The 14310-nt window shown below is 49.5% G+C and overlaps 1 protein-coding gene across 2 annotated transcripts in view; it reads left to right on the top strand.

The window, feature by feature from the left end:
- Positions 1–2364: 2364 nt before the first annotated feature.
- SLC35F4 (solute carrier family 35 member F4) overlaps positions 2365–14310 on the top strand; it is a 120468-nt gene continuing 108522 nt past the window's right edge. For both annotated transcript variants that reach the window (XM_054286857.1, XM_054286858.1), the window contains exon 1: positions 2365–2562. In XM_054286857.1, coding sequence (XP_054142832.1) covers positions 2460–2562 — 103 coding nt within the window. In that variant the 5' untranslated portion in view covers positions 2365–2459. The remainder of the gene's footprint in view (positions 2563–14310) is intronic.

A 14310-nucleotide genomic window follows, 5' to 3' on the forward strand; every position in this document is an offset into this window, starting at 1 on the left:
AGCTTAAAGCTTAGAGTTGTTTCTGGGTGCATCAGTTTAACCTTCAAATGAACCAGCCATTCCTTTCCTTCTCTTCAAAGTAACACTTTTAAGTCCCAAAATTTGACTTTGAAGCTGAGATCAATGCTGGTAATGTTCTCATAACACCAACTCCCACTGGAGGTGAAATTGGGAAGGGGGGGACTTGTGGTTTGTTCAGAGATTCCACACAACACACCAGGCAAGTGATTTTTGCATCAACTGTGCTTGCCTAAGTAGGACAGGGAATTTTAATCCTGCAGAAGAGCTTAGAGCCTCACCAGCTCCTACTGACCCAGCGCCTCTCAAAGCCAATATCTGGTCTGGGTCTCAGCTGCTCTGTCCCATGGTCTGGCAAATCCTGCAGGGGTGAGTGCTGCTTATGACACTCCACAGATTAGGAGTAAAAGCAAATATCAATTGGTGTAAATTTGCCATGCAGGGGTCTGTGCTTCTGTTGGAGAAATACAAAAATAAATCTATACATTGAAAAGCATGAAAAGTCACTGATCTTGTTTCATAGCTAGCTTAAAAGGGGATGGGGAAGCTGTGAAATGAGCTGTGCCTTGAATTCCTGAGTTATTTTGGTGGTTTGATTTATGGGTGATTTGTAACTGCCCTTAGTATTAGCCAGCACCAGAGCAAGAGACAAGAAATCAAGATCAAAAGGGTATTTAATATTGCAAGTGCATTTTTATATCTGCATCCACACACTAGAAAACCTTGATCTTCAAAGCACTGTACAAACACTAACCAGCTAATGACTCCCTGAGCAAAGCCACAGCAAGGGCTATTTTTAATACATCTATTATTTGTTTGTGCTCATAAAAGGCAGTTTTGTGCCATCAGCTTATTTAGCCAAGCACAGAACAGAGAAAAACAAATGTGAGCAGAGGAAGAAGCAGAGGATATGGAATGTCTTGACTGGGTTCTCCATGTACCAGTTAATGAAAATGACTGGATGGAAAAGGAGTAAGTGAAGGTAAGTATGACACAGCCACTAAAAAAAAGAGAAGAAAAAGTGAGGTGATTTTTGGACAGAAATACATTTTAAAGGAAAAAAGGCTGGTTGCTAATGGTCCTTTCAGTCTAGCAGAGAGGAGTGTGGCAAGGACCAGCAGCACAAAAAGTCAAGTAATTCAAAGCCTAATTGTTGCCAGAGACAGAATTAGCTTCTGGAATGAGTACCAAACCCAAATGGTGAATTTTTCACCTCTTCTTCTTCCAAATGCAGGCAAGGACATTGTGGACATTGTATGCAGGGATGTTAAAGCAGGTGTACAGCCTGTCTGGGTAGCTGAGGGCAGATATCCCTTCTCTTCCTGAGCTCTCCCAGTGTGGGACAGCAGAGCTGCCACCACTGAGGCATTATTTCCAAGTGACACAGGGAGAGATGGGCTCCTCTGGAGGGATGTGACAAAGGTGTCAGAGCAGAGGGCTGGAGCTCCTCTGAGATGGGCACAGGCTGCGAGGGCTGGAGCTGTCCAGCCCGGAGAAGAGAAGCCTCTGGAAGGAACTCAGAGCCCCTTCCAGGGCTAAAGGGACTCCAAGAGCGCTTGGCAGGGACTTTGGGCAAGGGCATGGAGTGGCAGGACAAGGGGGAATGGTTCCAACTGCCAGAGGGCTGGGCTAGATGGGATATGGGGAAGGAATTCCTCCCTGTGAGGGTGGGGAGGCCCTGGCACAGGGTGTCCAGAGAAGCTGTGGCTGCCCCATCCCTGGAAATGTTCCAGAATAGCTGAGACAGGTCTTTGAGCAACCTGGGATAGGGGAAGGTGTCCCTGCCATGGCAGGGGGTGGAACTGGATGAGCTTTGAGCTCCTTCCCAACCTAAACCATTCTATGACACGCACAGCATGGAGTGGCGAAACCTTGTCCCCTCAGGGTCCGAATTAAAGGACTCTCTCCTTCCTCTGACACCTGTGGGTCAGATCTGAGGATCTGATCCTGCAGGAGCACTTCAGGACACTCTCCTGTCCCCCACAACCCGCAGCTCCCGGGGCAGAGCTGCCCGTGCCGGGGTGAGCCCGCTCAGCCCGGGGGTCTGGAGAATGACGGGGTGACAGCGGCGCTCACACGGCCACAGCGACCCCTGAGGGTGCCGGGGGCAGGATCCGACCCTCCGGCACCATCCCGGCCCGCCTGAGGCCCGGCAGAGCCGCTCGCTGCCTTCCGTGCCCTCAGCGCAGGGCGGGGGCCGCGCTGCGGAGCCCGTCCTGCACCAGGCGGCGGAGGCAGGGCGAGCGCCCCGCCGGCACCGCGAGCTGCGGCGGCCGCGCTCCTCCTCCCCCTCCCCCTCCTCCTCCTCCTCCTCCTCCTCCTCCTCCTGCTGCTGCTCTCCTCCTCTCCTTCCTCCCCCTCCTCCTCCTCCTGCTGCTGCTCCTGCCCTCCCGGCTGCGCTCGCCGTCCCGCCCGGCCGCCCCGCGCGGCTCCTTCCCTCTATGGATGGGAAGGCAGCACCCAACGGCGTGGCCACCATCGAGGACAGGATCCTGCGCATCACCGGCTACTATGGATATTACCCGGGATACTCCAGCCAGAAAAGTAAGGCTCCCTCCAGCCTCTCCCGGCCCTTCGGGGAGATGTGTGTGTCGGCAGAGCCCTGAGGGTGCTGTACCCCCTCAGTGCTGCCCTATCCCTCGGGGTGAGTGCGGGGCACAGGGCGCGGGGTGCCCGCGGTGCCCCGAGGGGACGCGGCGGCTCTGCGGCTGGAGACGGGGGCGGCGGCGCTTGGCCGCGGAACTTCGCGGCTTCAGCCTCTCCGGGCTGGCGTTTTGGGGTTTATTTTTTATTTCCACCCCTCCCATCCCCATCCCCGCCCGGCTGGGGGGGTTCGCTCTCCGCCTGCCCCGCGCCCGCCGCACCGGGAAAGTTTCGGTCCCGGTGGGTCCCCCCGGGCGGGCGCTTCGGCTCCTGAATTATTCATCTTCCTCTCGAAAGGAGTGAGATTTTTCCAGAAAAGTGGGGAGTTGCCGACCATGGGGTGTTCCTTCGTGCTTTAATGCCAGACACTTGTGGTTTTGGGGCTTGGTGTTGGTTTGGAGCCTTTCCTTTCTTTGGAGTGTGTTCTATTTATTTATTTCCCTTCGAAGAAGAAGCGGAAAATAAAGCAGGTGGTCCTTGCAGAAATTCCCTAGTTTTTCTTCTTTTGAAGTTTTTTAATTAGGAGCAGCGGGTTTCTAAGCAGCTGGGAGAGCCTGAGTGGGTTTCTCTGGAATTCTGGCAGTCCCAGCACTCTGTTTGATGGGGAAAGTTTGGCTAATAAAAGAAATCATTCATTTTTACCACCAAGGAAATGTGTGCAATCCGGTTTTATTGTATTAGTAGTTGCTTTGCAGTTGGCTAAACTATAGCTTAATGAACAGAAGAGGAATTGAGGCGAAGTGAGGGGCAAAATAAAGGAAAGGCAAGGAGCTCACTTGGGTGAGGTGAGCACCAAGGAGCAGACTTTGTTCTGCATATTCCCCTTGGAATACTCAGCTTTCCAGAACAGCCAGTGCAGTATTCTCCAGCTCCAATGCAATCATAAACCAAAACACTATTAATAAACTGCTAATATCAGAAAAACACATCTGTGGGCTTTTTATGGTGGAGGAAAGCCATGCATTGGAGCCACTTAATAAATAAAAATTCCTCTGTGCAATAATCAGCTGAAAAATCCAAGTCAAGCCCAGTGGTTTCATCCATCTGTTATTTGTGGCATTCTAACAGCATGACAGGTGTTATGGGCATTTATTTGGTGTGGTCACTTGGTTTCTCTGCAGTCAGAGGAGTGGGGAAGAAGCTCTGAACAATCTGGAGATATGACTAAATGTCAGTCCAGGGACTAGTTAAGTGTGAGCCAGGTGGGACCTGTGTCCCAAATTCTGTAGTGGCTCCAGAGTATCTCTACAGTGTGATTTACCAGAGGAGGGTGAGGATTCTGGCTTAATAGTTGGCTGCAAGTTTGCTTGGGTGGCAGAATGCAATTTTTCAGTCTGCAGCAACACTCCCACTCTGTATCAAGTTATAGATCTGAATCCAGTGTTGTCAATCCAAGTGCTCTGTGTGGTGCAGTGGGAATGGCAGCAGAGCGCTGCCTGGACAGAGAAAAGCTCTCTTAGACCAGGTTCTGCAGATACTACAAACTGCATCTGCTTAAAAACCAGAAACAGCATGCCAGGAGAGGCCAAGGCTTTCAGAAGTGCTGACTCTTGGGATTTTACTGCAGGTCTCTTGGCCTTTTGTGCTTTTCTGGCTGGGTGCTGAGGCAAAACAAAATGATCAGTAGCTCATGTTTTGCTGTTTGAAGAAAATAAGCAACATTTGTGGTTGTCATGTTTAAAAAGGAAATATGCAAGTGTGTAAATCAGAGGTATTCCAATACTTCAGTGCCTTTGGGTAAATGAAATACATGAACCCCTTTTAAGTTGTGAATGCTTTTTAGAGGAATCTCCTAAGTTTTGGAAGCATCATCATGATTTTTGGAGTGCTTGCAGTTGGCAGATGACTGCTTTATCCTCGTGGCTGTGTGGTTTGAGTTTATGAATGCTTCTACAAAGATGTTCTGGCCTTACCCAAGGTAAAACCAGGCATCCTTCAGGCATCATGAACATACATCCCCTGGTACTCTTGGAGGTCCTGGCTTGGAGTTCTTACTCTGTTCCTGTGTCTTGGACAACTTATTGCCTTTAAGAGGTGCTCCTAAGTTCTGTTGACTGACAGTTCTTGTGGTGGCTAATTGTTCACCCCTATAAACATGCAAGGTGGGCAGTCTGTAGCCCTAATTATGAATGGATTTGATATCTCAGTTTATTTCGGTGAGGGCACGATTTTTGTCACCGCTATCCAAACTCACTTTTAGTTGAGGTGGGCAATGCTGGTGGCACGCTCAGAATTCCAGGCAGGTTGTGTCCATACCCTCCCCAGTGTCAGAGGGGCCCTTTTCCTGTCACTGCACGTGCTGTCACCTGCTTGTGCTGTCACCTTTGTGCTGCCTGGCTCTGGAGCCTGCCTGGGGATGAGCTGCTGTCCCCAGGATGGCTTTGTGCTCTGGGCCAGAGCTGGCCAGGCACCAGATGGACAGGGGGGCATGATTTGGGTGCTGATGGTCACCACCTTCCTTGAGGCTCCTGTTTGTGCCCATCTGGGGGTAGAAGGATGCACTGGGGGAAGCTGAAGGCAGCAGTGGGTGGCTGCTGCTCTGCTCGCTCTTGGGGGGTACCTGGATGATGACAAGGAAAGCCCTGTCAGGTATCTGGCTGGTGATTTGCATCCCTCCTTCAGTGCCTTGGCTTGTGTTCCATGGTCCAACAGGAGATCATGCCATGGTTTCTGTGTGGGAAGGCTGAGGGCTGCTCACAATTTGCCATAAAATCCAAAGTTAAAGCACTGTGGTGTTCAAGAGCTCTTATCACAAAGAACTGCAGCATTTTCTAGTGACTTGCGCCTCACCATCCATATTTGTGTGCATTAACCTACTTCAGACTTGGGGTGTGCATGTGATGATTCTTTTATTAATTTTAAGTCAGGCACTTTTATCATTTTATCTATCCTTTAAAAAGTTGCTAGAGAAGGAGAATACCTATTTTATTTCTCTGTAAATCATCTGAATGAGCAGAAAAATGTATTTTGTCTGGTATTTACATGTATGCCTCCTGCAAAAATCCTATATCCTGCCTAAAAAGAAAAAAAAAAAGAAAAATTCCCCCCCTCCCTCCACTTTGTGATGAGATGGAAAGGGCTCTTCCTGATCCCAGTCAACTTGTGCCTTGGGATTCAGGGCTTCATCCCTCACTTCTTGCATTTTAAATGTGCAGACTCTGTATGAGGCATCTGGCTTTTGTGGGAAGGGAGGGGGGCTGTGTCTTTCTTCCAGCCAATTTCTTTGGAATTCATGATTTCCAGGGCATGGTGCTGTTGTGGATCAGATGCTCCATCCTCTGACCTGGGGCTGCAGGTGGTGCTCCCATGTAAGCTCCCCTTGTCTCCACGTTTCCATTTGGTGCAATTTCATTTGGTCTGATGCAACTTTATCATCTACACAAGCAGTGGGAGACTCTGTTCCCTCTCCTGACCTTTGCTGTGACTTCTCATTCTTCTCTGACTTTTCTGCCGGCAATACAATCATGTTTAGAGTCTCCAGGGTCAAGAGTACCTATGGGGTTTGGTTTTTGTGGGTTTTGAGTTTTGTTTTTTTGTTTTTATTTCCTTTTCCCCCCATTCTTTCCAACTGCCACCCCATCTGCCTTTCGTCTCAGTACTGAAACCTTTTTTACTTTCACACTACAAAGTTCCTCTCCTTCAAGTCTGTCCTAACACCTCTTCTGCTGAATTAAAACTGCTCCAGTCAAAGTTTCTCATCTCTGATCTTCATCAGCTTCACCAAATCAAGTTTCTGCCTGTGTTGTCTTTCTGATGGAGCCCTTCCCACTATCCACAGAGCCTGAATGTCTTGCAGGATGCTCTGCATTTCTGTAATGCTGCTTTCTCAGCAGCTGGATCACGCACAGAGGACATCACAACTTTGCTGAAAATGCAGCAGTTCCTCACATGGGCCATCACCTTCTCCTTTTCACCCTGCTTGGAGAGCTTCTCTTAAATTGTGGCTGGAGCTTTGATTCCCACCCCAGCAGGTTATGAGCACCCATCTCCTTCAGGCACTTTTAAAGGAGTTCTTTTGGAAATTATCCCCTGCTGGTTGGATCTCCCCTTTTCCTCTCCTTCAGGCCTGAACTGGAACCATGGACTTGTGTCAGCTGCTGGGAGCAGAAGGGGCTGTCACCAGGCTGTGCAGCAGCAGGGCTGTGACACTGGGCTCACAGTGGGACACATTGGGTGACACTGGGCTCATAGTGGGACACACTGGGTGACACTGGGCTCACAGTGGGACCCTGGGTGACACTGGGCTCACAGTGGGACACACTGGGTGACACTGGGCTCACAGTGGGACCCTGGGTGACACTGGGCTCACAGTGGGACACACTGGGTGACACTGGGCTCACAGTGGAAGCCCAGCAGTGCCTGGGGAGATGCTGGGCCTGTCCTTGCCATGGGCACAGTGGCTGTCAGGAGCAGGCTGTGTGTGTTCCTGCTCCCCTGCAGAACAGCTCTAGCAAAGGTCTGTGGTTTAATTTGGCAAGTTCAGCCTCAAGTCAGCAATCTGAGCTTAAGCACCTACTTAAGTCTGAGCTTGCTCTAAGCCACGGGGCTTTGAGAATGCGTTCAGAGTTAAGTCCCTGCTTAATTGCTTTGCCTTAATAAGGCTGGGATTAAGGCATGCTGAGCCAGCATCGAGGCTTGACAATTCAGCTCTTGCTGCCTGTGTGGAGGAAAAGGCTGTGGAGGGAAAAGCTACCCCTGAAACACTGGGGAGAATTTTCTCCTGGTTATCACAGCAGCTGTGCCAGCAGCTCTGCTGCAGTACAAATCACATGGCAAACCCAGATCATCTCTGTGCTTACCGAGCACCCTGCCCTCCTGGTGCCTTGTCACTTCCAGCCAGAGGAACAAAGTTCTGCTCACTGCAGGCTCCCAGCTGCTCCTCCAGCATTCCCAGAGCCCTTGGTAAGGCACAGTGGGAACTCCAGGAAAGGTGCTTTGAAATTTGTGCTGGTGTTGTTGAGCTGAGTTTGAGGGGTCTGGGAGGGATGGAGGAAGCAGTGTCTGAATCTCTGTGTGAGTTGGTGCCTCGGGGCTCTGTTGGCTTGTGCCACTTACGCCAGTGTCCCAAATCCCTGGTAGCATTTGGGCTGCAGGGACTCCTGATGCAAGGCTTGCCTGGAATGAGCTTTATTTCAAAGCCTTCCCTTTCCCCACTGAACAAGGGTTTTCCACTGGGGGAGTGTGCAGCAGTGAGGGCTGGATTGATTGCAAACTTCCAATTTAACAATTTCCCCTCCCCAGCTCTGGGGCACAAGTGGGTATCATGGCACAGGATACAGTCCTGTCATAGCTGCTTTTTCTCACAGACTTGTCTCTCTGTTTGAGTGATAAAAAAAGTATGGCTGTGTATCAGCACTGGAAGCAGTAACTTATGAAGTAATTTCTTCCAGCAAAACAGATTTTATAAATACTCCTTTGCTGACTAATATTGGCAAGACCAGGTTTGTTTTCTCCAGTGGAATAGGGCCAGGCTTTGTGTGGGTTTCTGTTTGTGCTGGAAGGGGGTGGCCTGGCAGCCTGGCACTGGTAGCTGGAATATGGGACCTTCCCCTCACCTGGGGACATCGTTTGCTGTGGAAGTGGAGGGATCCCATCACCTGGGAGGAGAGGAAACTCCTTCAGCCCTTCCTTTAGGGTCTGATTCATCCCCTTGGGGCAAATCCCTGAGGAGCTGAGCTGTGAAACTGGGCATGGACACAGCCCTGGGCATGGACACAGCCCTGGGCATCAGTGGGCAGGAGGGATGAAGCCAAATTGAGAAGGACACCGTGATGAGCAGGGCAGGGAAGAGCCCATCCTTGCAAAGGGAGATGATAGAGCTGGGCCTTCCTGCGCCAGGATGGGAGCAGGGCTGCTGCTCCAAACACATCTTGGGAGGATGAACAAGGAAATGTAGGAAAGAAGAGTTACTTAAACTGAAACTGCATGTTGGCACACAGGCAAATGGGTAGGAGCAGGCCGTGAATAAATTAAGGCTGGAAATTAGCAGAAGGTTGAGAGTAATGGCCAAAAATCTTGCACAGTCTTATGTATTTAAATAGGAATTATTTCCCAAGCTCTAAAGATGCCTCATACAGACATCTGCCAAGATTTTGAGAAAAATTACCCCTATTTGGCAGGGAAAATGGAGACAGCAAGATGGGGGGAGTGATGCTAATTTGCCAGAGGTTGTTCAGAACAAGCCATAAGTTTGATGGAGTGATCTCTGCCTCCACTGGTGGCTGCACAGCAACTCTGGTGCTGTGGCTGGCTGGGTGCTAAAGGTGGAGGATGTGCTCTCTATAACTTGGTAGCTTTCTACATGTGCTCTCTGCCTGCTTTTGAGTTCCTCTGCCCTTCTGTGCTCATTCTGGGTCACCAGTGGTGACCCCAGGGTGCAGTGTTGGGCCCACTCCTGTTTAATAACTTCATTGATGATCTGGTTGAGGGGTTGAGTGTCCCTTCAGTTTAATAACTTTATTGATGAGGGGTTCAGTGTCCCTTCATTTTAATAACTTTATTGATGATCTGGCTGATGGGTCCAGTGTCCCTTCAGTTTAATAACTATTGATGATCTGGTTGATGGGTCCAGTGTCCCTTCAGTTTAATAACTTTATTGATGATCCGGTTGAGAGGTCCAGCATTCCTTCAGTAAATTTGTGGATGACACTAAGCTCTGTGGGAGCGTGGATCTGCTGGGGGGCAGGAGGGCTCTGCAGGGGGATGTGGCCAGGCTGGATCCATGGGCTGGGGACAATTGTGAGAGTTTCAGCAAGACCAGTTGCCAGGTTGTGCACTTTGGCCACAATAACCCCGTGCAGAGCTACAGGCTGGGGCAGAGTGTTTGGAAAGCTGGAAAAGGAACTGGTGCTGATAACAGAGGCTGGACATGAACCCAGGTGTGCCCAGGGGGACAAGAGGCTGATGGCACCCGGTCTGGGTCAGCAGTGCAGTGTCCAGCAGGACCAGGGCAGTGACCATTCCCTGTGCTGGGCTCTGCTGAGGCCACACCTCGAGTGCTGTGCCCAGTTCTGGGGCTCTCATGACAAGAAGGACATTGAGGGGCTGAGAGTGTCCAGGGAAGGGAACAGAGCTGGGGAAGGGTATAAAGAATAAATCATACAAAGAGTGGCTGAGGAAGCCTGGGGGACTTGGCCTGGATTAAAGGAGGCTCAGGGGGAAAGTTCTCATTCTCAGAACTGGGGGTCAGACTCTGCTCCCAGAGAACAAGAGACAGGATGAGAGATAATGGCCTGAAGCTGCACCAAGGGAGGTTCAGGCTGGACGTCATGAGGAATTTCTTCATGGAAAGGGTTGTTCAGCAATGGGATGGGCTGCCCATGGAGGTGGTGAAGTCGTGCATTCAAGGATCAGCTGGATGTGGCACTCAGGGCTCTGGCCTGGTTGACAAGATGGTGATTGCTCACAGGTTGGACTTGATCTCAGATGTCCTTTCCAACCTCAGTGATTCTGTCACAGAAAGTCTTCCGGGCTGCCTGGCCCTCTGGGTGTTGGCTGGGATGGTGGCACAGCTCCCATTTCCCTCCTGCCTCACCTGGTTCACCTGGGGTGGCTTTAACCTTGCTCAACATCATCATGGCTGCATGGAGCTGCCCTTCCTTTTCTTGCTTTCCCTAAAAGTGTGGCTGCAGCACAAATCCCAGGAGGACATGACCTGGCCCTGCCATGGGCTCTTCTGGAGTGCACAGAAGGGATACCCCTCATTTTGATTGTCCTTCCAGCTCTGTCTCCTTGACATTGCCTTCCCCATCTACTCAGGCAGGCAGCACCATGTTTGGTCCTGGCTGAATGTGGTAAAATGATCCTGCCAAGTGGCAGATGGCTCTGGCAGACTTTTATCCCCCCAGTGCTTGCATTCCTGTTTTTATAATAGTGGCTCTAAAGGTTTGCAATTATTTCTTCTGCACATTTGGAAATTGATGGGCTTTTGCTCAACTGCCTGCATGGGAATTCACCCATGAAAGTGAACTTACTGGAAGGATTGGTGGCAGGAATTTTTTCACGTAAACCTGCTGCTGAATGATCACAGCAGTGAATAATGAAAATGCCTGCAAAAAAAAAAAAAAAGTCAGTGTCTCTTTGTGGCAAATGTGAGAATAGGGTGGGGGGAACAAAAAGCAAAGTGCTTAACTGAGTGGTTAAATTATTTACCAAGTGGACCAGCTCTTACTTAGTGAGACTGAAAATTGTTTTTTTCTTGTGGTGAGGTGAAATGAGACTCCCTGGTGGCCGAGGTTTGGGCTGGCCCTGTGCAGGGTGGCAGATTTCACTGCAGGGAGATGGGAGCTGTGAGGTTGTGCTGAGCTAATGCCCAGGGTATGGCTTTCACAGAGCTGCGAGTGAGAGCAGCCCAGGCCCTGCCAGCAGTGCCAATAGTGAATTTATTCCAGTGCAGGATGTGCTCGAGTGACAGGATTTGGTGTGTCTGCCACACAAAGACATCCCTGGTAGTGCTTTAAAAACATATTGATTCTTCCTAGACCTCCCTTGCAAATAGTTTTGGTAAAATGGGCTTGCTCTTTCCTGCATTCAGCTGGGCTGGATCAGGGGTAGTGAATGAGAGAGTGAGAAAGGAGCCTCTGCTGTCCTTTTTGTGGAGGAAAGGAAGAAGAAGAAGATGATTTGCTCCTGTCCTGGGGCAAAGGAGGAGGTTTTGGCTCCAGGGTGGAATATGATGTTTCCTGCTGTTTCTGGCAATCTGAAATCTTGTCTCAAAGCTGTCCAGTCTCTTTTGTCTAAAACAAAAAGAGTTCCCATGCCTGTTTTGATTCTTGTTTAAGTTTCCAGCTACTTTTTGGGGAGAGAGAAAGGAAGAGGCAAGCACCAGCACGGCAGCTCATGAGTCAGTAAAACTCCACTAAAACAAATCTCCCAAATCCACTTTCAGACCAGTTTTAGTCCTGGCAGTGAACTCTCCATCCAGAGTCAGAAAGACATTGTACCTTGAGGCCAACCTGGTGACTCTTCCAGTTTTATTCCTTTTTGCTGCTTATGGCACTGAACTGCTTGAGCAATTTCCTGCTGAACCAATATCCAGTACAGCTCCCCCTTTTCCAGTGGAGGCTGAGTGTTCTGGGCCACTTCTAGGGCTAACACACCTCTATTATTAATGGGGTGGTTGGCAACCTAATGAAAAAAACACTTTCCTGCTGGGGACTGGTTTTTCCTACAATTCCTGGGAACACAACTCTGCAGGCTCTTTCCAGTTAATGGGCATCACACACCTGTAGGACAGCACTGGAATTACTTATGCCTGTGTAGGATAAGCATGAAACAGGGCTGGAACACATGTTCTCTATCAGGGGAGAGAAAATCATTCCTCATGGTGTGATTTATACTCTGCGTCTTGAAGTGAGATGGCAGAGTTGTTACGAAGCAGTGGACGAGAGCAGTCATTGCAGCCCTTTTCTTTTACATGTCTGAATCCTGGAACTTTAAAATCTTTTCTTAGATGAATCTTGGCATGTGGAGTGTGCAGCCCTGGAATTGTGTGGGTGCAGATTGGGGTTTTTCTCTGCAGTGCCAGAAATAACCTGTTGTGTGATACGTTACAGGGGCTGGGATTTGTAGCAGCTTGTGTGCAAGTGGGATGCTTCAAAGTGCTTCACCAGAGGAAATTCTTCAGTGCTGACAGCATGGATAGAAGGAAGGTGAACTTTCTGTGCTGTTTCTGCACCACGGTTTGGACTTCTACCTGAGGAGGGTTGGTTCTGTGTATGAGAAAGCTTTTTCAATGCTGAGTACTTAGAGGGGCTGCTAACACAAAGACCAGGTGGAAAATGATTGAACTCAGCATTTACCAGGGACATATTTGATGAAGTTTCCCAATTTCCTATCAATTTTTTTCTTATTTCCAGGGTGGGATGGAATGGGGCAAAAAAAAAAAAAAAGTGAGGAATTAGATAAGAACACAAAGTATTTCAAGAACGTTTCTGCTGAGGAAAAAGAATCGAGGTCTGAAATGTAGCTAAAGAAGTGCCACATTTCCCATGCATTGGAAAACAAGCCTTGGAGGAAGGAGCAAAAGGCATTTTTCAGCTGAAAGACTGAGCTGAGCCGTTGCTGGTGTGCCAGGCCATATGTGTCCTGTCGAGGTGATTCATCCCTGCAAGCCCTGCCTTCTGTCCCTCCTCTTGGGGGGCCCTGTGGCAGCAGGCACGGGCTTGGCTCTGCTCGTGCTCCACGCAGCAGGGAGCACTGGGCTGATCTCAGTGGGCAGGGCAGTGCACAGCTCTCCTCTGAGCTCCTCATGGAGCTGTGAGTCCAGGAACACAAATTCCTAAGTCCTTCTGCTCTGGGATGCAGCCCCGACTGGTTGTTCAAAGAGTCAGGAGTTGTCCTTCACCCTGCAGCAGATAAAAGTGGTGAGGATGCTGCTTAAATGGGTTTTCCAAGGCATCCTGTTTGTTTCAGTGCTGGAAAGGAGGTTAATTAGATCAAATTAGGGCAACTCTATTTCTGGCTGGGGTTTGTGCAGTGTTTTTGTGCACTTCTGCTTTGAAGTGAGTTCAGAGAGGCTGTTTTGAGCATCCTGGTGGAGACAGGCGACCCCAGCTGTGGGTTTAGAGAGGGCAGCCAGAAGAAAAGGTGTCTGCATTTGGGCAGAATCAAGAGAACCTCCTTAAACTTAGATACTAACACCATGCACAGGTACAGCAGTGACTCCTCTGAGAGCCAAAGGCTCTTGGGCAGACCTGGAATTACCACTGGGGAGTGAGTGTGAAGCTGCAGTGCTGTCAGATTTTGTGTGCCTGACTTGTATGCCTTGAAAATGTGCACCTTAATTGTTATTGGTATAAAATATTTGTGCAGTTTAGTGAAGTTTTGTAGCACTTTGTGGAGGTAAGAGATTCATTATAGTTTATTGCTTTAAGAAGGCAAAGAAAAGTGGGTGGTGCAGCTCCCAGATTTGCCCTGGGAAGGGGAAGGGAGGGTAGAAGAAACCTTGTCACTGTTGTTTTGCACATTATTAACAGAAGTTGGCTCTGGTCTCTTATTTCAGCTGGAATCTCAGGTTTGCTGTAGGAACAGGAACTCAGTTGGCTGGGTTCAGATTTACTTCAGTTCCAAGGCTGCTCCCAGATGTGGGATGTTCACAGCTGAGGGTGTTTTTGGTTTAGCTGCAGACAAAACTTAAGCCCTTTTAAACATGATTTTCTGGCTTTGGAGAACAACATCAAGGTTCTGATAATTTTCAGTGTCTTTTTTCTTCCTCTCCACGGTGAAGCAGTGTGACACCTGGAAAATGATCACCTTAGGGCAGGAGAATCCTCTGGTGCTTTAATGTCTGGGGCCCGCCGTGTCCTTCATGCGGATGATGGATGGTGTGGGGCTGCCTAAAGCAAGAAATCTCATTCTGTTCATGATCCCCGAGTTTTTCTGTTTCCCTGCTTGGTACTGTGGACAGAAACTGTAGTTTGGAGCAGCCTGAGTTGCCAAATATCCTCCTTGCACACAAAGACAAGATCCATAGGACTTCATTTGAGGGTTACAGCCATCCTCTGTCATGTTCAGGTGTCTCTGAATGCCAGCTGGGATTGCACAGTGCAATTTGAACTGGCTGTGTAGACCCTGGGTCTCCTGCTGTATTTATATTTTCTCTGTGTATTTGGTGACTTAAGCCACTCTCCATGGTCCTGATTTTCCTTT

Source organism: Melozone crissalis, unplaced genomic scaffold (genome assembly GCF_028551555.1).
Source record: "Melozone crissalis strain CALT ecotype California unplaced genomic scaffold, PUWL_Pcris_2 ptg000056l_1, whole genome shotgun sequence".
NCBI lineage: Eukaryota > Metazoa > Chordata > Aves > Passeriformes > Passerellidae > Melozone > Melozone crissalis.